General features: G+C 41.8%; 1 protein-coding gene across 2 annotated transcripts; it reads left to right on the forward strand.

Annotated features, from left to right (window-relative positions):
- Positions 1 to 398: 398 nt before the first annotated feature.
- Positions 399 to 23,748, forward strand: DCAF4 (DDB1 and CUL4 associated factor 4). Of its 2 annotated transcripts, none has more exons than XM_075844373.1 (14): positions 399 to 505; positions 3,022 to 3,121; positions 4,245 to 4,327; positions 5,617 to 5,771; positions 5,988 to 6,070; positions 7,161 to 7,263; positions 7,408 to 7,554; positions 9,697 to 9,746; positions 9,851 to 9,936; positions 10,238 to 10,336; positions 13,280 to 13,377; positions 16,315 to 16,494; positions 18,648 to 18,762; positions 23,358 to 23,747. In XM_075844373.1, the coding sequence occupies exons 2-14, from the start codon at positions 3,027 to 3,029 to the stop codon at positions 23,561 to 23,563; spliced, it is 1,500 nt and encodes a 499-aa protein (XP_075700488.1). In that variant the 5' UTR covers positions 399 to 505; positions 3,022 to 3,026; the 3' UTR covers positions 23,564 to 23,747. The 2 variants fall into 2 exon arrangements, with proteins under 2 accessions (XP_075700488.1, XP_075700487.1); XM_075844372.1 differs by having other exon boundaries at positions 400 to 501; positions 23,358 to 23,748.
- The last annotated feature ends 1,497 nt before the right edge of the window (positions 23,749 to 25,245 follow it).

Genomic DNA, 25,245 nt, shown 5'->3' on the forward strand with positions numbered 1-25,245 from the left:
CCCTTTTGTTTTCTTTGTACATTGTTGTGTGTGGAAAAACTGACATAACTGCTGAAAAATATAAAATGGCCCCCATTCAGAAATAACAATAACTCAATGAAGAGGATAACTTACATATCAAGTACCTGACTAATTTGGGTTGAGGTTTCTATTCAGTTTTCCTCAGGTTCACCTGTGACGGTCTGTAACATATGACTCCATGCGATAAGTTCGTCGAGCCACTGTTTGAAGCGTTATTCACCTGTCCCACTTCTCACTTGTAAGTAATCCCGGCTGCTACCGCTAGACGTCAGTATGAGAAGAATAAACATTCGTTCGCGTTCATACTCTATACGACATAATTCCTGAACGTAATCTCGACTGTCGCCACTAGGTGTCAGTATAATTAATAATAAACTGAATAGGCCGGTCCTGCTTTCATTGTGGCGACTCTATGACGATTTGATTCCACGTGTAATAACAGATCTTCCTGCTGCAGCTGGGCGCCTGTCTTCATGTCCTGTATGTGAGTATATGATGATCTGTAAATCCTCCGATCTGTCGCTGCACCGTTATGACGTCACGATTATATGAATAAAACTTTTTATAGCAATCTCTTGCGTCGGGATCAAAAGTTGTTCTCCTTTGCTATCGCTCATTGAAATAAAGCTTTATTGAAAACGTACTTTCCTCGTCGCGTGACGCAAATGGGTTGCCACAGAAATGTTACATGGGAGCGTTTCTATCATAGACACACGTGGTTTATTGATAGGATATGTTCAATATTGTCGGGGGGGGGAGATTTGGTGATCCCCTTTCCCGGCAGAGAAGTGGCTGTACGTGGTGAATGTGAGACAGAGAAACAGCTGAGCAGATCTCCCATTCACTATAATAATGAGTCTCCACGTGTGAGCAGCCGCCTCCTCCGGCAACAAGGGACCCTGCACCCCCACCATCAAGATCATGGGCAAAACTTAGCTCATACTTCTTCCAGTGTCCCTCTTCTGGAATTGGACCAAAATCCTACTGCTTCTTATATAGGTCCATCCACAATGCATAAGGAAAGTCTTCAGACTTTACGTTTGTCACATTTTCTTATGATGAGGCCTTGTGCTAAAAAAAAAAAAAAAAAAAAAGAAATTTTCCCCATCATTCTGCCCTCATTACCCCATAATGACAAAGTGAATACAGAATGTCAGTTCTCTGCTAATTTATTGAGAAGGAAAAACTAAAAGTAATTAAAGAGGCTCTGTCACCACATTATAAGTGCCCTATCTTGTACATGATGTGATCGGCGCTGTAATGTAGATTACACCAGTGTTTTTTTTATTTAGAGTTATGTGAGTTAGTGACCTATTTTAGCTTTATGCTAATGAGTTTCTTAAAAGACAACTGATTCCGTCTTTAAAACGGAAACCTGCCGGAATGGTGACGAACGGAAGCTGTGGTTTGTTTCACTTTCCGTTGTGGGGTTCAACCGAAGGAAACCTCCGACGGAACGCTGGAACGGAAAGTGAACGCTGATGTGAACAGGCCCTTCCTCACACAGCACAGCATGATCTCGCGAGATCACACTGTAAATGACAGCACAGCGTGATCTCAATGTTAATATGATGTTTTCACTTGATGTCTATGAGAGTTCCTAAAGAGAACCTGTCATGCCAAACATGCAGTCCAATCTGTGGCCATTATGTTACAGGGCAGGACGAGCTGACGGATTTGTTGGAAAAGATCTAGGATAACCTGTAATTTATTCATTTAAATTCCTTCCCACTATGAGACAAAGAGTCCGGTGGGCGGTCCTACTCGGTGATTGGCAGCTATTTCTGTATACACACTCGTACAGATAGGCTGTCGGTCAATGGACTCTTACACGGTACAGGGATATAAATCACTGAATTACAGGTTACCCTGAATCCTTTCCCACAAAACTATCTATCAATCTGTTCAGCTCCTCCTGCTCTATAACATAATGCCACAGATTGGACAGCATGCTCAACATGACAGAATTCCTTTAAAAAACAAATCTGACTGGCTCCAAGAGATTACGGTAATTTGTCCATCGCTGGAATCTGCCATCACCTATCAACATGCCATAAATGTCTATAAGGCCCTCTGCACTTGTTGTGGGTTTTACATCCGGCTTTGCAGGAGGAAAATCTGCAGCTGACAAATGTTGCAGGCAAGTGGATGAGATTTAAAAAACGTATTCACATGCTGCTGAACTTTTTCCATTCAGAAATCCGAGCATGCTGTGTATTTTCAAATCCGCACCATGCTCATTCTGTTCTGGATTTCACTCTATTCAATGTAGAAGGAGCAAAACCCTCACCTAACACGTGTCTAGAAAAGAGGGCATGGCTTACATTGCGCCAACGTGTGCCAAAATTTTGCCACAAAAAGCTTGCGTAAACTAAGCTAACTAAGGCCTTATTCACACGGACGTGTCCATTTTGCGCGCGCAAAAAACGCTGTGTTTTGCGCGCGCAAAAGGTCCGTGTGTCATCAGCATATGGTGCGTGGCTGCGTGATTTTCGCGCAGCCAGCATCATTATGACACTCTGCTTTTATGCTTACAAATAGAAAAGCACGAGGTGCTTTTCTGTTTTCATTCGTGTATTTTACTACTGTTGCGCGAATAATGCGCGGCACCCGGAAGTGCTTCCGCGTGCCGAGCGCGATTTGCACGCACCCATTGACTGCGAAACACGGGCAAATATAGGACATGTCGTGAGTTTTACGCAGCGCACATACGCTGCCTGAAATTCAGACAGTCTGAATGGCCCCATTCACTAACATAGGTCCGTGCAACGCGTGTGATTTCCACTCATTATACGTTCGTGTGAATAAGGCCTAAGTGAAAGGAAACGTTTTTATCATGTCTAGCAAGATGTGTAACACTTTGATCAATTTGGTGCATTGTCTAACTGCCTGGGCTATGATTCTGATGTCGAAGTATTAAACCGCATTAATAAATCAGCCCTAATGTTACTTTAAATTTGAAACCATATCTTTATTTTTTTATTTTATTTTTTTATTCAGCTAAAATGAAGCGAAATTACAAGCCAGAAGGAAAAGGACATAAAAGACATCATAATCATAATAGGCGGAGAAGGAATTTACAATCGCACCATAATGAGAGGTAAATTACGTTTATTTTTGTGCTACTCATGAGAAAGTTCACATCACTATAAGGGCTTATTCACACCAATGTGGGGAAACTCAGACATGAAAAAACCTGTGTGGGACTTGTCTATGGAGAGATCCATGAAACTGAAAAAATAGGATATGTTCTATTTTTCAACTAGCCATTCACGCGATCCGTTAAAACCACGGCCGTGTGAACGGCCCCATTGAAATACATGCGTCCGTTTGATGGCCGTTGTTTTGACGGCCGTCACACGGACATATTCAACGTTCATGTGAATAAGTCCTAATTCTTAGACCAAGTAGTTTATTGTGTGGGTGGAAGTGACCAAGGGTTGAGAATGCTTATAGCTCGGATTAGGTCCCTCTGCACACGTAGCGGATTATCCATCTGAATTTGCGGGCAAAAAAATTTGCAGCAGAGGAATGTTGCAGACAAATGGATGAGATTTAAAAAAAAAAAATCATCCACATGTTGCTGTATATTTTCCGCATGGAAATCAGAGCATGCTGTGGATTTTTAAATCCGCAACATACTCATTTTGTTCTGGACGTTCATAGCAGATTTTACTCATTTAATGTAGAAGTGGCGAAACCCACAGCAAAATCCGCACATAACACAATCAGATTTTGCTACAGAAAATCTGCAGCAAATCCGCTACGTGTGTGGATAACCTAAGGGTGCGTTCAGATGTAGACAATTTCCACAGCGAATTTGCAGCAAAACCTCAACGATTCAATACGCTATGTTTGGACGCACCTTAACAAATGCGGCACATTCATTGCGGATTTGTATTTGCATTGCATCCGTCGTGAAAATCTGCTGCTTCTCTGCAAAACAATATGCTGGCTGCGGATTTCAAATACTGCACCATGCTCTGCTTCAGTGAAGATTTTTTCTAATACATATAGATGGTGTTTTCAAAACCCTATCCACTTGTCTTGTACTGTAAATTGCTGCAGATTTGTAATGCGGAACCCGCACCACAAATCTGCCATGTCTGGACGTACCCAAACGCTAAAATACAAGCTGTTTACATTTTGATATATGTATCCTGCTCTTAATGTTTGTTTTTTAACCATTTTGCACCTGTTTTTCATACATAAACTATTTGAAGGTATAGGTCATCATCAGACAGTGCCAGCTCCAGCACCTCACGAGCGTCTTCTTCTGGTTCGACTCAATCATCTTCAGTGCCTGGTAAGCGTTGGTTTGGACGACCTATTTTCAAATACACTATTCGGTTGGATTCACACATTTGGTTTGATGCAGATTTTTTGAGAAATACAAGTCTTTGCTCTGTACTTTTCTTTCCTATTGTATCCAAACCTGCCTTTGGCTCAAAACTGCATGTGTGAATATAGGTTTAAAGGGGTTGACAACTCCTGACGATATGTCCTTTTAGGACATGTGGACGACATAGAGGAGTTTCCTTTTCTCGGACACCCCCTCTACGTTCCTGAACTGAGATTCACTCTAAGAGTGGCTCCTGCTCTGGCAGACATTTGAATGGCCGCCATGTATTGCTACATGGCCGCTGCAGGGGAGATGTATTCCTAGAGGTGGCTTCCCCTGGCTACAACAGCTGATCGTGGGCTTCATTTTCAAAAGAGGTTGTTTTTATGTAATGACCCCTTTTTAGGAATTCTGAATAGCAGGGAGGCCCTCATTCTGGACCTCTGCCAATGGGGTCCCAGCAGAAGGACACCCTACGATCAGCTTATTTTCAGGAGACCCTTATTGCAAACAACAATTGTCCAAATTTCTACTTTTTTTCACAATTCAGGCTTGGGTGCTGGTACAGGTCAATAACTAGAAAATAAAAGTTCCTGTGGTTTCCTTCATGGTGCTGACAGCAGAATACAAATATTATCTGTATTCTACATGAGTGTAGATCGCCGAGAAGCTGCAACAATGTCTGTGAGCAGAATGCAACTCTCTGTTGGTCCCAATCTGAGAATACAGAACACTGTACATGGTACCTGCATCCTGATTATAATGCCAGAATAGCTCCTTTCCCTCTTATATGAATCACTCCATCTCTTAAAAAGGAGTGATTCAGGTAGCAGAATTCTATAAAAAAAAAACATAAATATTGCATGTATCCGTTTCCTGTTCTGTTTGTAATATATATATATTATAATTTTATTTATTTTTTTAGAAATATCAGTCCTGCAATCTTATATGACTCAGGGCTTATTCACACGAACGTAGAATAAACAACGGACGTATTTATTTCATTGGGGCGGTTCACACGGCCGTTGTTTCAACGGACCATGTGAAGGGTCCATTGAAAAATAGATGTGCTATTGTCTTCTGTTTTCACGGATCCTTCGACAGACTCAAGTCTATGGGGATCCGTAATAACGGGACTTGCACGGGTGCAATCCGGACCTGAAAAATTGACGTTTTTCACGTCCGAGTTTGGACTCGTTCGTGTGAATCTGGCCTAACAGAAATTGTGCGCTGATTTCCTGGTCTCCATTTAGAACTTCCAGGTTTTTACTATGATCCTGAAAAGAACAGATATTTCCGCTTGCTACCAGGACACAATAACTGTAACCCACTGACAAAGGAGGGAATAATGAAAAAAGAAATGGAGGAGAAGAGGCTACAGCACCTTAAAGAAGATACAAATAGAAAGGTGAATTCTGCCATGGATTTAAAAATCTGTTTAGTGCTCACATTCATCCTCTTTGTCATACCGATGTTTTTTTTCTATTTCCAACCTTTTCATAAGTTTAAAGAGAAGTCTTTTATTTTACCATTTAGCAAATATGCAACTTAATTTATATGTGCCTGGGAATTTATTTTTTTTTAATGTCAACTGTCCTACATCTGTTTGTATAATTTTATGCAGAAATCGAGCAGAGTTGGATTAAATGCGTCATTGCTGCTTCGTGAACAGCAGCTTGGATTGCTGCCCTCGGCAACCTACTGCAGGTGTGAACAAATATGTATAAAATCACTAGAGCTGTTATATTGTTATTATAAACCATGCACTTTGAAATTATCTTATTGCATCTATTTTTCTATCGAAAAACGCAGTTGCAAGTTTCCCCGATGAAAAAATTACCGATTGTTTATACGATCTTAATATTGTTGAAACTATCTATAATAATAAAATAAAATCTTGCAGTTTTCACACAGGCCGCTAAACCTTAGAATAGGCTGACACTTGAGGTCCTTTTACATAGGTCGTGTATACAATCGCCGATCAACGAGACGGCTCGTATCTTCGACAGTTCATATAAACGCTCGTTTGCCCGATAATTGACCCGTGTAAAAGGGCCTTTAGGGGAGATTGTGCGTCGACATACAGTTTGCATCATTGTCGGCAGCATATCCCGTTTACACGGGGAGATCTGCTGCCGGCAGCGATGATTTTTACTGCCGCATACAAGATTCAATCTGATCGCTGTGCCCTTTTTCACGGGATAATAATCAGAGATAATCCCCTAATCATTGGCGCGTGTAAAAGGGCCTTTACTGTTTTGCAGACTCTTCTCAGTAGTCATTTCATTATCCTCGCTGGGCAAAAGTAATGAAAAGATAACACCTCTATTATAAAGCTGGAGGCCGATAATACAGGATAACATCATTGACAATAGGTGATAAACACACCTCACCTCATCCTCCCTCAGTGACCTCTCAACATGTCACAGAGCATGCCCACTACACTCTCCTATAGAAGTCAATTATACATTTTATAACTGACTTTATGTTCAGGTGCCTGCTGTAAAGCAAATTTCTGATACTGCTTTTCACAGTTTTCATCAACAGCTCAGGCCAAATGACTGCCCCCATAATCATGTACTGAAAATAAAACCGATAATAAAAAAAACTTTACTAGAAAAAAAATCTGATAACCCACAGTAGATTTTAGATTTGTCCTGACAGCCCTCCAGCAGATTACAGACTGCAGTTCCCAGCAATTAATATTTTCAGTACAGACACTCATTATCTGATATTGCCTATGCCATCCTTTAGGGAATCGCTCTCCTTTTTTTTTTTTTTTCGCAAATCTCTGTAGACGTATTCATGAGTTGAAAGTGGGCTGTATGCAGAGGAAGAAGGTGTCTATTGTTAATCCTGAACCTGTTGGCGCTGGAACACATAAATACGAATTTATTTTGGTAAGTCTAATGTGTTGGCATTCATTTATGCTATATAAATAAGGTGACTATTTCTAACGTGTCTTATGTTACATTCATATTTTACCATTACTTTGATCACGATCTCTGTACTATGCTGTAAAGTTTATTCTTTATATCCTGCAGGCTGACTCGTCATGTGAAAGGTTATTTGTAGTGAATGACATGGAGAATGGATTCTGTAAATATGGTCTTCTGAACCTTAATGGACTGTGGAAAGATGTACCTACACTAGAGAGTCATGATGATAATCCATATTTCACCAATCAGAAGGTAACACACCTGCTCCCTTAAACTGAACTTGTCACCTCGAAAATGCTGTCCAATGTACGGACTACATGTTTTAGATCAAGAGGAGCGGAGCAGATTTATGTATAGTTTTATGGAAATCTCTGGTCTTTGCATGCTTTAGTTCAGTGCGCTGTCTCACTACCTGTATGAGTGTGTATAGACATAGCTGTCAATCTCTGAGAAGGACCGCCCACTGGACTCCTAAGGTCCAAATGAGTAAGTATTAAAATTTATAAAATACTACCTGCTTTGAAAATGCTGTCTGATCTGCCATTAGCATTTTTTAATGTGACAGGTTTCCTTCGAAAATGGATTATATGAAAAAGTTATACATATAGAAAAAAGCAGCACTTATTTCTAAATGTATATACAGTTCTTGACATTGGCACAGTTAAGCTGAGCACCACCCTTGTCCTGATCTTTTGTGAGCTACATCCCTGACCACCTAGGTTTGGCGCGCTTACAGTCTATGGAGTAGTGCCAGCCATTTTCCTCCTTTATTATATAATAAAATGTTAGTTGCTTGAAACTGTTGGTACCATATGTATAGTAGATAGAACAATGCATGACAGCTGCTGGTTTAAAGAGGCTCACGAGTTTATCACTTCCCTATCTCCTACATAATCTAATAGGCGGTTTGACGCCGATAACTCCTGTTTTTTGTTTTTTAAAAATAGGTTTATTATTTCCAAAGTTATGTTCTTTTTTTAGACATATGCTAATTTTGTCTTAATGGCCAACTGGGCGGTTATCATCTTTTTACCATGTGGTGTTGTATAGAAAATTGTATGACGCTGAACAATCAGTCCAGCCCAGCGTGATTCACAGCCCAGTGTGATATCCACTAGAATCGCGAGATCATGCTGTGATGTGACTCCTTGCCTCCGGTACTTCACCAGAGCGACGGAAGACGGACCATACATCGCCTCCAGCCGGGCCAGGACGATTATCCTCCTCGGCAGCTTAACCACCACAGCGTGCAGGTAAAGATAGAAAACCCCCTATAGACGCTCTGGTGAAGGACCTGCGGCAGGAAGTCACAGCATGATCTCGCGATTCTAGCTGAGATCACGCTGGGCTGGACTGAAGAGAAGTGTATCACGCTGATTGGTCAGCGTCATACAGTTTTCTATACAACGATCACATGGTAAAAAGAAAATAACCGCCCCGTTGGCCATTAAGACAAAATTAGCATAAGACCAAAAAAGAACATAACTTTGGAAATAATAAACCTTTTAAAAAACAAACAAACAAACACAGGAGTTATCAGCATCAAAGTGCCTATTCGATAGGAGATAGCGAAGTCATAAACTAGTGGCATAGCCATATGTCTCTTACCAGTGTCTCAAGCTAAAGCTGCAGTCGCATTGGGTGTAACTATTTAAGTAACTATGGGTTTTTGTTTTTTGGCTTCCTTTTAATAAAATCCATTCCTGTTTTTGGCACATAGTAGGAGGACCGTACACACATGGTAAAAAATAGCCATGTAAATACATCCTAAGGCTTCATGCTGTAAGGCCCTATTACATCTGCCAATAATCGGGCGGTGCAGCGATGGCCGATCAACGAGACATCGTGGATCGGCGCTCATTTTCTCCTGTCATACGGAGCTGTGGATGGGGACGAGCGGTCATTACTCCGATCGCTCGTCCTCATACATTATTATCATGTCGGCAGCGCGTCTCCCTGTTTACACAGGGAGACGTGCTGCCGACAACGATAATATTTTACTTTTTTTAAAACGATACGACCAGCAGATAATCGAACATTTGCTAGTTCATCTTCTGATCGCTGCCCTGTTTACACAGGGCAATTATCGTCAACGAGGGTTATATGAACACTTGTCGGTCCGATAATCGCCCAATATAAAACCCCCTTTAGAGTCCCCAGCGCTCAGTATTACGGAGCCATAGGAACTCTGTACATGATCATTAAATAATGCTAAATTAAGGCTCGGGTGTGGAAAATGCAGTAGGTTATGAGCAGTGGTTAATAACTTCATCTCTTCTCAATGGTCATATATTGGGAATATTTTTATAAAAGCAGTTTGGAACAATACTGTGCAATAAATTGCGTTTTGGGTTCTTTTCCAGTTATTAACTTTTTTTTTTCTCCCCCTCAAAGGTGGTTACTGCATGTTGGGCCTCAATGAATGCACCAGACTCCCATGTTCTGTATCCTTTCACTCTGCTAAATGTCACTGGTAAAGGCCTGATCTTCTATTTCAGGATATTGAACTTGTGACCTACTGAGTTATTAGTCCTTGATGATCATTCAGAGTCTGTCTTCTGGGAAAACCAGAGGCCCCAGGCTGCGTCAGTCTAATCCCAGCATGCCGTTTTAGGAGCTTGGCCTCAGACTATGGTACTGTCATTTTGTGTTGTATACGTTTATATGACTTTTTTTTTTTTTCCTGAGAGATTAGTATGTAGAGATTTTTTTGGGAGTTTTTAACATCACCATTGCAGATCTTACAATTGCTAAAAGAAATTTTAAGGATTGCCACATGAATAACATTATCAGAAGTGAGATATTGCAGTGAAGCTTTAACTTTGTGTATTTCGTATAGGTGGTCTGATGTCATGGTTTTTGTTTATTTAATATTTTACCTAGTGTATTAGCAAATATAGAATTTTTAACAAAAAGTCATTTTACCTTTTTATAGATGACGTCCGTCCAGAAGTGGTCTACAATATCAGAATCTCTAATGCCTGGTCTTGTGCATGGTGCCTAAACCCTCAATTGGAATGTACCTATGCAGCAGGTTTGTAACCGTGGAGCTGTCCGATCTTCTAGCCCCATGTTTATTTATCTTCACAGAGTTGGTATGACTGTTTCACATCCTAGAACTTAGAGACAACTTTCTTTTAATCCCTTGTTACTTGGGTTCTTCTGGGCCAGGACATTTTTTGCTATTTTTAACTGCATATTAACTGCCGTTTGCATGTGAAATGGCTAAAACTGTATTTTTAGGTAATCCATGTGATTTTTGGTCTTTTTTTTTTCTACAGCTAGCGTTTTCGTTTTTTACCAAATAGTTGCTTTTAAGAAATATTTGGCAGTTAATACTTAAAAAATAATTATTTCTTTTTTTTTTTTTTTTTTTTTTTAATCCTGTAATCCCCCAAAATACAAATATCGTGTCCCCTCAAATGGTCAGCCATCGCAACACAGTAATGAGGGGGGACACAGTAGCATACAATTCTTAGGTGAGCAGAAATGATAAAATACTGCTTCTTCCTTTTCTTGAGGGTGCTTGACTGTCTCTGACAGCCAGACAACCGAACATCGTTTCTCTATCTTCCATGTTTTTACTGCACTGTAGAATTATGTCCCCAATAAGCCTTTTTACGGTGGTCATTAAAGGGCTTTATTCTAGAGGGTTTAAAAAAAAATCAATAATTTAATCTAGTCTTCATAGTTTACATGCCTCTATGGAGAACCCTGGCCCCTTCAGTGTTTTTACAGGCACAGCGGTTTGTCTATAAACGCAGTTGTGCATGGTACTGCAGTGTAGCCCCAATAACTTGAATTGGCTCCACTGCAGTACCGGGCACAGCACCTGTGCGGACGAGCCTCTGTGCCAGGATGTGATGCTTACTGGCGTTTCATTGCCCCTTCATTCTTCAGATTGTTGGTTGGAGAGCAGGGGTCAGATCCCCACGGTCATACACACAGAGGGGTTGTGTCACCTCAGACATTTATGTCATAACCACAGGATATGCAAGAAATGTCTGATAGATGTTGGGTCCAGCTCTGGAACTCACGCCTATCTCCCGAACAGTGGTCCCCGGACTCCTGCCTTGCTTGATGAGGAGGGCACTGGCTTGCGCTTCCAGGCAGAGAATAGGTGTACAACAGGACGTGACACTGTTTGCTCACGTCCTCACGAAGGTTGAAACGTTGCACATGTATTGGTGAAAAAACATCTTAAGGAAAACCCACTTAAAGGGGTTTTCTCACCAGGGACATTCCTGACATATCCACAGGATTTGTCCTAAAAGTCAGAAAGCTGCGGGTCCCACCTCTGGGACCTGCACCTATCTCTAGAACCGCTCTGTGTTGCGGCTGAAGCAGGTGAATTCGAACCATAAAGAAGGAAACCGCGTAGCTCGTTGAGCTACGTGGTTTCCGTAAGTCCCATAGAACTGAATGGTAGCTACGCTGCTTCCGTTACGGCCATTCACTAATATGCGACCATAAAATCAGGAAGTGGCCCGGAGGCAGCAAGAGCAGAAGAAGGTAGGACGATGTTTAAGGGGGCTCTGTTTTAGGCCCCATACACACGAACGTAAAAACACCCGTAATTACGGCACGTTTTTACGGGCCCATGGACTTCTATTGGCCACGGGTACCTCCCCGTATTCTTACGGGAAGGTGCCCGTGCCGTTGAAAAATATAGAACATGTCCTATTTCAGGCCGTAATTACGGCACGGGAAGGCCCATAGAAGTCTATGGGGCTCCCGTAATTACGGGTGACTACGTGTGTGCATCCGTAATTACGGGAGCGTTGCTAGGCGACGTCAGTAAATAATCACTGTCCAGGGTGCTGAAAGAGTTAAACGATTGGCAGTAACTGTTTCAGCACCCTGGACAGAAACTACCAATCACAACATAGATCAACCTGTAAAAAAAAAAAGACGTTCATACTTACCCAGAACTCCCTGCTTCTTCCTCCAGTCCAGCCTCCTGGGATGACGTTTCAGCCCATGTGACCGCTGCAGCCAATCACTGGCCAATCACAGGCTGCAGCGGTCACATGGACTGCCGCGTCATCCAGGGAGGTCGGACTGGATGTCGAGAGGGACGCCTCACCAAGACAACGGCCGGGTAAGTATGAATTTCTTTTACTTTTTCTGCGGAAAGGGCTGTCCCTTCTCTCTATCCTGTACTGATAGAGAGAAGGGGCTGCCGATTACTGCAGTGTAATTTTGCAGCGAAAACGTGCCCGTAAATACGGGTGGAATACTGGTGACACCGGACCCGTATTTACGGGCACAGGTCCGTAAATACTGGTGCAATACGGGTCGAATACGTGTGACCAAGGACCCGTATTTATGCCAGTATTTACGGGAGGACAAAAATACGTTGGTGTGCATGAGGCCTTAGGCCCCATGCACCCAAACGTGCTTTTGCGGTCGCAATTTCTCCGAAAATCCACGGGAGAATTGCGGCCCCATTCATTTCTATGGGGCTATGCACACGACCGTAGTTTTTACGGTCCGTGCACGGCCCGGGAGCCCGCCCCGCAGAAAGAACGGACCTGTCTTATTACAGCCATGTTCTGCGGTCCGGGCTCATTGAAAATAATGGCCGCGGCCATGTGCATGTCCCGCGATTTGCTTGCGGCTGACAGTCCGCAGCCGGCCGACCCGAAAATCACGGCCGTGCACATGGCTACAGTTGTGTGCATGAGGCCTTAGAGAGAGGTTGGACCCGCATCTGTCTGACATTTATGACATATCCTGTGGCTATGTCATAAATGTCCCTGGTGGGAAAACCCCTTTAAATGCATTTTTTTTAAGATGACCTGGAGTTTATAACTATTGTACAGTCTGTAAGTCAGCAACTGTACACTGACATAAAACAAGTTGCATTCATTGCAATATAGATTTTTTTCCTGTATGCGTTCTATTGTATGATAGAAGTACCTCAGTCATTAGTTGCACTCAAGCTGCTCACCTCTCCTTTCTCTTTACACGGAAGGTCTGCGGAATCAAGTCCTGGTTCTGAACGCTGTTACAGATGTTCAGTACACTTTCCGAACTAACAGTGATGTTTTGGCTCAGCAATTTGCCACACAGGTACGTTAGCATTAATTGTATATAAATATATCTAATGGGGCTGGGCAATTAGGACCTAAATCAAAATCACAATTAATTGAACATGTAACCTCGATTACGATTAATAAATAATTTTAAGCCACACCTATTTTTGAATGCTACACTATTTAATTAATATAGATCCCCTAAGCCTGCTATATACTACTGTATATAATCTACCCCCTCACACAGTATAATGTCCCTATAGTGGCCCCCATGCAGTTTAATGCCCCAATAGCGCCTAAATAAAATACATACCTAACCCCGTTCCAACAACGAGTGGAGGAGATCTGTCTGCTCCTCCGGTCTGTGTGGCTCGGCGCATATGTTCAGGTTCCGCTGCACTTCTGGCATAGACCGGCTTTTGTTTTAAATATGACCTAAGTAAACCTTATAACTTTTATCTTGAGTGCTGGATATACCTACACTATACACCACTATTGCCTTGATTACCTGCTGTCGACACAGGAACAGTTTGGGAATCTCTACGAACACCTGCAGTACTTGGATTCATTTACACCAACTTGCATCATTCAAACGCATTGGAAACGCAGTGGATATGTGGTGAGCTAAATTTTTTTGTAACACTTCCCCTATTTTTGTACTCAATGTCCACGCGCCACAGCCAGCGTACAGTGCCCGCCCCAATGGTATATACACAAATGATGGGGGTAATATGCAGAGACCCTCATCATCCCCTGTATATAACCCCCATCATCCATGTATATACCATTGGGGCGGACATTGAGGCTAAACAAGAAATAAATGGGGCGGGCAATGAGGACTCCGTGGCCCAATAAGCTGCCTGCTACGCCGGTATATGGTAGAAGTGCAGCGGACTCTGAATACATTCGTGGTGAGTCGCTCATGGCATAGCACAGACAGGTGTGCGGCAGTGACATCATCGCGCATGTCTGCGCTGAGCCGTGAGCGGCCAGCTTTTTACAGTGAATAGTAGAGCAGGAAACTGACGTTCTCCTTCTCTACTGTAGAATTCAACTGTATCTGCAGCCTGAGGACGCAGATACAGTTGAAACCGTAAAAAAACTAAATGCGCAAGATGACTTTGGTATCTACGCTGAATTTCGGTTTTTTTTCCGATTAATTGCCCAGCCCTAATATGTAGTATGTTGAAACAACCTGACTCGCTTTAATTTGTCTATCTGCCTGTCCTGTTAGGGATACTCACAGAATTGACAGTCAAATTCTATTTCTACAGTCTACATATAGTTTACAGTGGCTCACAGTATAAAATTGCTGTAAATTGTTGAGCAACTTACTTTATTAAAAATTTTGATTTACATGATGTTTTGGATTTGTTTTCTCAACATTCACTAACACCATACAGAAATTCTGGTTTATTAGAACTGGCGTGAAACTGGGTAACTAGAGCCGAAGTTCTGAAAATCAGAGTTAAACTAATGGCACATGAAAGATTTCCATAACTTTTGGATTCCAAGTAGCAGCAATATGACATTTTACTTCTACTTTGGATGGAGATGGAGTCGAAAACAATTTTTTTAATTAATAATTTTTAGTTAGAGGTTTGCGCTTTAATTAAAGGCTATGTACACCTTTGAAATCCTTTTTGCCTTTTTTTTTAAATAAAAATGTCAGTGTGACTGGTGCAACTTTCAAAATTATTTTTGTTAAAAATTATTTTAACTTTTTGAGATACAGCTGCATTGTATCCTGTATACAGAGCATCTGTATCTAGCGGTGAAACCTGTATCTGTCAGGTCCGCATATGTCAGTTGCCCCTGTCCGTTTCCCTCCGACGTGTTGCAGAGCAGCCTGAGGGAAACTGATGCTAGAACGGATCCCATAGCTTTCTGTTCTTTAGAGTCCAGCTCCCTGGGAGGTCCGCCACCGTATTCTATTTAATCTATTGCTCCCAAGTTCAACGCCGGGTGCTGCTGCATCCACCTTCCGGAAGCACCTGGCATGGGTATCTCTAACCAAAGCATTGCCGGGGAGCAGGAGCGGAACATACAGCCCTGTAGATAGCGCCACTATAGCTCCCTCTAGCACCAGAATCCCCGGCCAGAGCATTTCCGACACTGGCCGGGGATTCCCTCCCGTAGGATCCCTTGATGCCACAGTCCATACATGGGCAGTGACGTCAGGGGCTACTCCTGTTGCAGAATCCCCTGTTAGCAGAGTTTGGCAACACTCTGTCCGGAGATTCCGCTTCTGAGTACGACACACATGACCTTACAATGTGTGTCGGACATCAGTGTAGCGCCAAGGCCGGAGCAGAGAAGGAGAGCCCTGACATAGTACACATGTATCTAATCCATCATGTATCCAACCTATCACAAACTATGCCCCACTCTGATAAAATTGGCACATTTTCAGACCCTAGAATACCTTTTTATTGGACCACTGTGGTAAAAACTGATGACCACTACCATCAACTGATGGTTTTGTAGTAAAAAGTAGTGAAAAAGCCTGATGACAACTGATCTATTTTTGCATCAGTTGTAATCACTTGAGAGACAAAAAAAACGGATGCTGATGCAACTGATCTGTGAACACACCCTAAGGGTTCTGTTTTTTTTTATTACTGAATCAATAGCACAATCGACTGCACTATTAATTCTGTAAAATAAAACGGCACCCATTCACAACGGTGACAAACGGAAACCATTAGTAAAGTATCCGTCACCATTCAGATCAACGGTGATGCAAACGGATGCTATGGTAATCGTTTGCCTTTCTGTTGACTGAGCTTTCTGTCGGGGGAACTAGACGGAACCCCTCAACGGAAAGACAACGCTGAAGTGAACAGACCCTAAGACGTATACTAGCTTTACAATTTGCTAGTTTACCTGACTCACCTGCATACCAATTGTGGATTCCTTTACTGTTAATAAATGTCATTTTAGAATACAATAAGAACACTTTCTTTACTTGTAGACCTTACTTCTCTATAACGGCTGCCGCTCCGGAGAAGTGTTCTGTATTGATCTTCGCGTCCCCTCTCAATCACCAAAAATCCGGAAAAAAGTGGTGACCTTTTCACAAAGTTCCAGCATCACATGTCTGCGTCTTCTCAAGGATGAGAACTACCTGGTGGTATCTGATATGTCTGGGCAGGTACATCACAACAGAAGATACGTACAGTAGTCTAAAAATGTTACCTAGTGGCCAAACCCTTGGGACCAACTGAACAACTTCTATGTCCTGTACCAGTATGTTTTATGACATGATTTTCTATCTTACTATGACTTCAGGTGCACTTATTTGACTTTTTAAGGGATTCAATGGTTAAAACATATATTCATTTTGCTAGCATTATTATATCTTAATTGGCTAGTATGTTTTTGGCTCTGATCACGGTATCATTATGGCTTCCGTTCATAATGAAGAATCTGACTTCATGGGGGCAATCAGGGATTCAGTATTTTTGACAACAAGAATAGCGCTGGAACCCCTGCTATTCTTGCCGTTAAAAATACTTAAAGGGAGATTGTCACCAGAACTTCCGTTTTGAACTAACAGTAGGCTAATATAGTTCATGCTAACCTGATTTTAAATGTGTCTTCCTTATTCCCCATCAGTGCATGCTCAGTAGTGCCGATTAAATCGACGGACATATTGTTCATACTGCGCATGCGCCGACTACGATGTAGGAACACGCGCACGTTCACTACACTACGGGGCCAGGCGTGAACTTGCCGAGTACGTTGCCAGGCGTGAACTCGCCGAGTGCGTTGCCTGGCCCATTTCAATCACCTCAAGCAGGGAGTGAGGGGGGGGGGGGTTGAACAGGGCAATGATGCGCTAGCATTTTGTTGCAACAGACATGCCCTCGTTGCACTGAAATGCTGATTTGCATAAACTTAAGTGTTTTTAATGCAAAGCAGGGGAATAAGGAAAACACATTTAAAATCAGGTTAGCATGAACTATATTAGCATACTGCTAGTTCAAAAAGGAAGTTCTGGTGACAGACTCCCTTTAAAACTCCAACAGAAAGGTAAAACTGCTAACGTAAACCAAGACTTATAATTGAATTGTGTTGGCAAAGTCACCATCCATGCTAAAGTAAACTTCCTTTAAAGGGGTGATGTGGAGACTGAAAAGTATTAGCAGTGTACACACCACCGTACGCGAGTACACTTCATAATATACATCCCAGTCCCCCGTCGCGCTGATAAGATTTTAATAGATTTTTTACAGCGCTGGCAGGGGACCGGAAGTCTAGTGGCACAGTCGTCCTTCATGACAACACGTCATGTGACCGGCCCCGCTGTTCTCTAAGTAATCGCAGTAGTACATCGATTATAGCGGGGCAGGTCACATGACAATGTGACGTCATGAATTAACATTGTGCCACTAGACTTCCGGTCCACAGCCAGCGCTGTAAAAATCGATTAAAATTTTATAATCGGCATGAAGAGGGACAAGAATGTACATTAGCAAGTCCACTCACGTATTGCAGTACACTGCTAATACTTTTCAGCCCCCACATAACCCCTTTAATTTCGTGCCTGGTGGTCCTGTGCATTAAGAGTATGTTCACACGGCCCATTTTCTGCCGTTTTTCGGGCCGGAAAATCGGAAGCAGAATGCCTGCAAACATCTGCCCATTGATTGCAATGGAAAAAACTGCGTTCTGTTCCGATGGGCCTTTTTTTTTACGCGGCCGTTTTTCAAAACGGCCGCGAAAAAGAAGTGCAGGTCACTTCTTGGGACATTTTTGGAGCTGTTTTTCATAGACTCTATTGAAAACTGCTCCAAAAACGGCCGTAAAAAACGCTGCGAAAATCACAAGTGGCTTAAAAAAACGTCTGAAAATCAGGAGCTGTTTTCCCCTGAAAACCGCTCCGTATTTTTCAGACGTTTTTAGTCTAGTGTGTGAACATACCCTCACAGAACTTTCAAGATTGCGTGGTATTTACCAATTGGAAGACTCTGCTTATTAACATTTAATGACCATTTCTCGCAGTGGAGTCCCACGAGGCCCTCTATCATACAGAAATCCAAAATCAATCATGTAGCAGCATAAAGACAGTATGTTAGCAGGAAAATTATTCTATAACTTTTACTTACTTTTCTACTTCCATGTGACCCAAGAAGTTTAAGAAACTAGCACTAGTTTAATATTGATGCCAGATTAAAGGACTTAATGGCTGCATTTCAAAAGTGGGTCCTATTGACATTTCGGGGGAAAGGTTTTGCAGTTTATGCAACATAATATAAGGATTACATTTTATATTATTTAATGGACTGTCATTGTAAATTCTAGATTAAGCTGTGGGATCTACGGATGGTGAAATATGTGCAGAACTATGAAGGGCATAATAACAGTTATGCTCATTTACCGGTGCATGTGCAAGAAGATGAAGGGCTGCTGCTTGCAGGTATGGCATTTGTACACCATTTGCTCATCAAAAAGTTTGGCTATGCTTATTGCATATTGTTTTATTTAGTAAAACGTATCGGCGTTTATACGGTAGAATACAGCTAGTGTTCACTGCAAGGAGGCAGAAAGTTATTTAATTCTATGTCTAAGCAGGCCATTGGAGCTCTCAGAAAAACTTTGCTCCGACCAATATAAAGGTATGCTAAGAAAATAATCGGCACAAAATTTTGGACCTAAAAATGTTGTTAAAAGGGGAATATTAAGGCTATGTTCAACTTTGAAAGGGACATTTTTATTTTAAAAAAAAACAACTAAGTGTGTTTGCAACATTCTATATACTAATTAAAAAATATTTTTACTTTTTGAGATACAGCTGGTTTGTATTCTCTATACAGAGCAGCTGTATCTTGCAATAAGACCTGAATCCATCAGGTTAGCAGCACTGACTGGTTCAGTGTCAGCGGGTCCTGCGTGTCAGAGACCCACCTGTAATCTATCTCATTAAGTTACGTAGATGTGATCAATAACCACTCAGTCCTGTCAGAGACACGTAGGACCTGCTGTCACCTGAACCTGTCAGTGCCGCTGACCTGATGGGTACATGTTTCAGCACAAGATACAGTTGCTCTGTATACAGGACAAAGCAGCTGTATCTCAAAGTAAAAAAAAATTTTAATAAAAAGTATTTAGAAAGTTGCACCAAACACACTGAGATTTCTAGCACGGGAAACGAAATCTCGTGAGATTTCGGAGATAAACGAGATTTCGTTTCCCTTGCTGCAAATCTCCCAGAAATGATTCAGAAGTGTCCTGATAATGAATACACATGACGTCCAGGCTGGATTTCATGTGTATTCGTTATCAGGACACTGCAGTAACGTTAATCTCTGTTTATGTGGCTGCACATCGCTGCTGTGTAAATCAATGGAGATGAGTGTATGATGCTGATTGGTCAGCATCATACAGTTAAAAACGTTTTGCGTTAACAGCTCTGTGTGTCAGCATCGTATGATGTGTGGCTGCGCGATTTTCGCGCAGCCGCCATCATTATGACACTCTGTTTACATTTACACAGCAGCGATGTGCAGCCACATACACAGAGATTAACGTTAATCAAGTGTCCTGATAATGAATACACATGACAATCCAGCCTGGACGTCATGTGTATTCAGAATCCTGACACTTCTGACTCTTTTCTTTGAGATTTCCAGCAAGGGAAACGAAATCTCGTTTACCTCCGTAATCTCGCGAGATTACGTGTGGCTTGCTGGAATCTCACAGAAAAGATTCAGAAGTGTCAGGATTCTGAATACACATGACGTCCAGGCTGGATTTCATGTGTATTCATTATCAGGACACTTGATTAACGTTAATCTCTGTGTATGTGGCTGCACATCGCTGCTGTGTAAATGAATGGAGAGGAGTGTATGAGGCTGACTGGTCACTGATTGGTCAGCGTCATACACGTAAACACGCCCAGTTAAAAACACAATAGATGCCCAGTTGGGCATAACAAACAAAAAAACGCCCAGTTGTCCATTTCAAACCTCATTTGCATATATATATATATATATATATATATATATATATATATATATAATAGCTCATAACTTGGCCAAAATGAACGTTTTAAAAAAACAAACAAAACGTTACTGTTATCTACATTGCAGCGCCGATCACATGCAATAGGAGATAGGGATTTCAGAATTTGGTGACAGAGCCTCTTTAAAGCGACTAAACTATTTTAAAGTACAGACACCCCACCCTCCAAAAAAAAAAGTAAACAATTAGAATTCATTGCCACGCTCCAGATTTCCATGAGGCAGTGCTATAAATATAGAAGCAGAAAAATAAGGATGCTATTCGCCAATAAAAAAACCGAAATAAAATATATGGCATTTGACGCTTAACATTAATTTCAATTCCGTTCTTATAGCATAGAAAAAAGTAAAATATAGTCCGCTCACCCAAACAGGCACCTTCCCAGTTAGTGTCGGCTTCCGGATGCATTTATGCTTACGCGTTTTGAGCTTGTTATGCCTCATGCACACAACCGTAGCCATGTGCATGGCCCATGATTATGGCACGGAGGGCCGCGGAGTGTCATCTGCAAATCAGACCGTGCACACATTGATTTTAATGAGCACAGACCACAAATGCGGCCCGTATAATGTCTTGTCCTATTTTTTTGCGGTCCGAGCTCCCGGCCAATGCACGGACCGTGGAAACCACAGTCGTGTGCATGGGCCCTTAGAAATGAATGGGTTCGCAATTCATCCGCATTTTTGTGGATAAATTGCAGACGCAAAAACACGTTCGTGTGCATGAGGCCTTAAAGAGGCTCTGTCACCACATTATAAGTGGCCTATATTGTACATGTGATCGGCGCTGTAATGTAGATTACAGCAGTGTTTTTTTATTTAGAAAAACAATCATTTTTGACGGAGTTATGACCTATATTAGCTTTATGCTAATGAGTTTCTTAATGAACAACTGGGCGTGTTTTACTTTTTGCCCAAGTGGGCGTTGTACAGAGGAGTGTATGACGCTGACCAATCAGCATCATACACTTCTCCCAATTCATTTATACAGCACATAGCGATATAGCTATATCGCTATGTGCAGCCAGATAAACACACTATAACTTTACTGCAGTGTTCTGATAATGAATATACATTACCTCCAGCCAGGACATGATGTGTATTCAGAATCCTGAAACCTGTCATTTCAAACGAGATTACGCTTGCCTTGCTGTAAATCTCAGAGACGCTACAGAAATGTCTGGATTCTGAATACACATCACGTCCTGGCTGGAGGTAATGTATATTCATAGTCGGGACACTGCAGTAACGTTATAGTGTGTTTATGTGGCTGCACATAGCAATATAACTATATCGCTATGTGCTGTGTAAATGAATGGAGAGAAGTGTATGACGCCGATTGGTCAGCGTCATACACTTCTCTCCACAACGCCAAAAAGTAAAACACGCCCAGTTGTTCATTAAGAAACTCATTAGCATAAAGCTACTACAGGTCATAACTCAAAAATGATCGTTTTTCTAAATTAAAAAATACTGCTGTAATCTACATTACAGCGCCGATCACATCATGTACAATATAGGGAACTTATAACGGGGTGACAGAGCCTCTTTAATTAGGTTCTCCTGGTAAAAAGAGTTGGCGCTCCCAATCTGGAGAATTTTATACTCTAGTAAAATGTTGTTGTTTTTTTAAAGCATTTGAAAAATAGTGTTTAACTCAGTTAAGCTTTTTAAATCCGATTTTTTTTATTTTTTTTTATTTTTTTAAAGTTCCTTTTAGTTTACAACTGCGTACAATCTAATTGTATGCTTGGCAGCACTGCAGTGACTAGTGTGATTTTTGCAAGGCAGTGACTGACCTTTTAAAGGAAACCTGTCAGCCTGTTTATGCTGCTCTCTGTGACAGACACGCTGACACGACCCTCTGTGACGTCTGTCACTTATGTGCGTAGATGTTTTTCGTTTTGAAGAATTTTACAGGTTATTCGTTGCAGCGCTGTGAGGCAGTAGTCCGATATATTCATGAGATGCGGACTCCCCAAGCCCCCCCCCCCCCCTCTACTAAGTGATAGCTTTCTCCCTATGCACAGTAATAGGAAAACGGCTGTCAGTCAGCAGGCTGACGGGTTCCCTTTTAACTTTCCAAGTCTACTAGTGATTATTAAAGGGAATGTCGCTAGAAATTATTTTATTTTTTTATATAAACCATTATTTGAGTGATTACACATTGTTTTTTAATTTTTTCACAAGTCAGGAAATATTATAAATTAGATTCTAATTTATAACATTTCCATGTGCTGGGCACTAGAGGGATCACTTCCCAAAATTGCAGCATGGTCAATGTGGTAAAGCAACCTAATTGCTTTATGCTGCAAATTTGGGGTAGACACACTCGCTCTAGTGTCCTCACACAATCCCCCCTCCTTTATCCTGGCTAGTGCCAGGAGAAAGGAGGGGGTTGAATGTTCAAACCTCCTACACTGTGCTCCGCTATTTTCTGAGCGAATGCACAGTGTAGGAGGATTACAGTGCTAAGCAGACAGTATAACACAAACATACACGAACGTAATACACACATCACATACACAAACATAACTTACCTGCTCCTGTCGCCTCCGCTCCTATTCCTTGCGCCTTCGCATATGGCCGGAAGCCGCGGCCGGAAGTCGTCATCTTACTGTCCGGCATCGGCTTCTGGTCCACATGAAAATGGCGCCGGATTTCGCTCTGCTAACGAGCTTCGTTTTGGTCTGTGTGGGAGCGGCGCATGCTGCAGTGAATGGAACGGCTCCCGTTCCCATTCTCTATGGGGATGTATGTGCCGTATTCCATCTCTGTATGTGTCGTTAATCGACATATACAGAGATGAAAAGAAAATGGCAGCCCCCATTGAGCAATAAAAATGAAAAAAAAGTAGAACACACGAACACAAATATATAAAAAAATTTTTTTAGCATACTAAAAGCAATATAAAAAAATAAAATAATTTCATGACGCCTTCCCTTTAAGCCATGAATATAATTCAAGTTGATGCATTTCATTTCCCATGTAGTCGGACAAGATTGCTACACAAGGATATGGAACTTCCAGGACGCACGGCTTCTGAGGACAATCCCATCACCACATACAGCAGCCAAGGACTCTATACCAAGTATTGTGTTCTCCTCCTACCAAGGAGGGAAAAGACCGGTTCCTGGGTTGCTTATGGCGGTCAAGAAAGACTTGTATCACTTTACTTATGATTCAAATGACTTTTAATACACATTGAAGAACTTGTTTTGCAGTGATATCACTTAAGACTTACACCTACATCAGTAAAATCCTGATACCTGCCAGGTAAGCATCCTAGTTTTGGAAAAGGGACATATTTTAACAGAGTAAATCTTTAATAAATGAGTGGTAAATAATATCATCCAAAACTAGCTATTCAATAAAATAATTTATAATTTTATGTAAATGTCTATTTTACATGTGTTTCTGCCTAAACTACAATCTGTTCCACAACAAGTTCACACTGTAAGAAGGAGTATGTGTAATTTGCCATGGGGGGGGGGGGGGATTACCACTGAATCGATCAATTACTAGCTCTACAGTACTATTTGTTGAAAAATGTAACTTATTCATACCCTGCAATTTACGGTCTTGTCAAGCTGGGCCATAAAGGTACAGATTATTGTCGTAAGGACCTTGTATAGAAGCTGGGTTGACACGACCTATTTTCAGACGTAAACGAGGCGTATTATGCCTCGTTTTACGTCTGAAAATAGGGCTGCAATACGTCGGCAAACATCTGCCCATTCATTTGAATGGGTTTGCCGACATACTGTGCAGACAACCTGTAATTTACGCGTCGTCGTTTGACAGCTGTCAAACGACGACGCGTAAATGGACTGCCTCGGCAAAGAAGTGCAGGGCACTTATATACATTATATGCAGGACACTTATATACATTATATGCAGGACACATATATATATATATATATATAATTTGAGCTGTTCTTCATTGAACTCAATGAAGCACAGCTCAAGATTTACGAGCGTCAGACGGCTCGCAAAATGCGAGGAGCATTTACGTGTGAAACGAGGCAGCTGTTAACAGTCTGTCTTTTCACACGTAAATGCCTCTCATCGTGTGAACATACCCTTAGTCTTAAGAGTCTGTATTTTAGATAGAGATACTCCTTGTTCCTCCGTGTGGCGCCTGCAATCCTTCTAGGGACGAACATCTACGTAATTTTGCATGTCATGATGTTTCCGTATAAAAAAAAACCAGTGTAAAATCAGAGGAAGACAACAGTACAGCATGGACCCACTAACCGCTATGGACACAGTATTACTGATTAGTAGAACATGGATCCAAATCTGGCCATGTGCATGAGGCCTAAAAAGTTTTTCAGGGCAAGAAACCGCATACCGCAGCCACATCTCTGCTTCTTGAATCCCTGTATTTGACTTGGAAGGATGGGGATTGAGATCAAAGGATTTTGATTGTGCTGACATATATTAGCAGCTTTTAAGGCTGGGTTCACACGACCTATTTTCAGACGTATTGGAGGCGTTTTACGCCTCGAATTACTTCTGAAAAAACGGCTCCAATACGTCGGCAAACATCTGCCCATTACTTTCAATGTTCTGTGCAGACGAGCTGTCATTTTACGCGTCGCTGTCAAGACAGCTCGTAAAATTACAGCCTCGTCAAAAGAAGTTCAGGGCACTTCTTGGGATGTTTTTGGAGCCGTTTTCTCATAGACTCCAATGAAAACCGCAGCGAAAAGCGCGAGTTGCTCAAAAAACGTCTGAAAATCAGGGTCTGTTTTCCCTTGAAAACAGCTCTGTATTTTCAGACGTTTTTGACTCTACGTGTGAACATACCCTAAGGCTGGGTTTCCACGTAGCGTAAACACTGCGGAATTTCTGCAACACAATTCTGTGGAAATTCC

The sequence above is a fragment of the Rhinoderma darwinii genome, chromosome 12 (assembly GCF_050947455.1).
Source record: "Rhinoderma darwinii isolate aRhiDar2 chromosome 12, aRhiDar2.hap1, whole genome shotgun sequence".
NCBI lineage: Eukaryota > Metazoa > Chordata > Amphibia > Anura > Rhinodermatidae > Rhinoderma > Rhinoderma darwinii.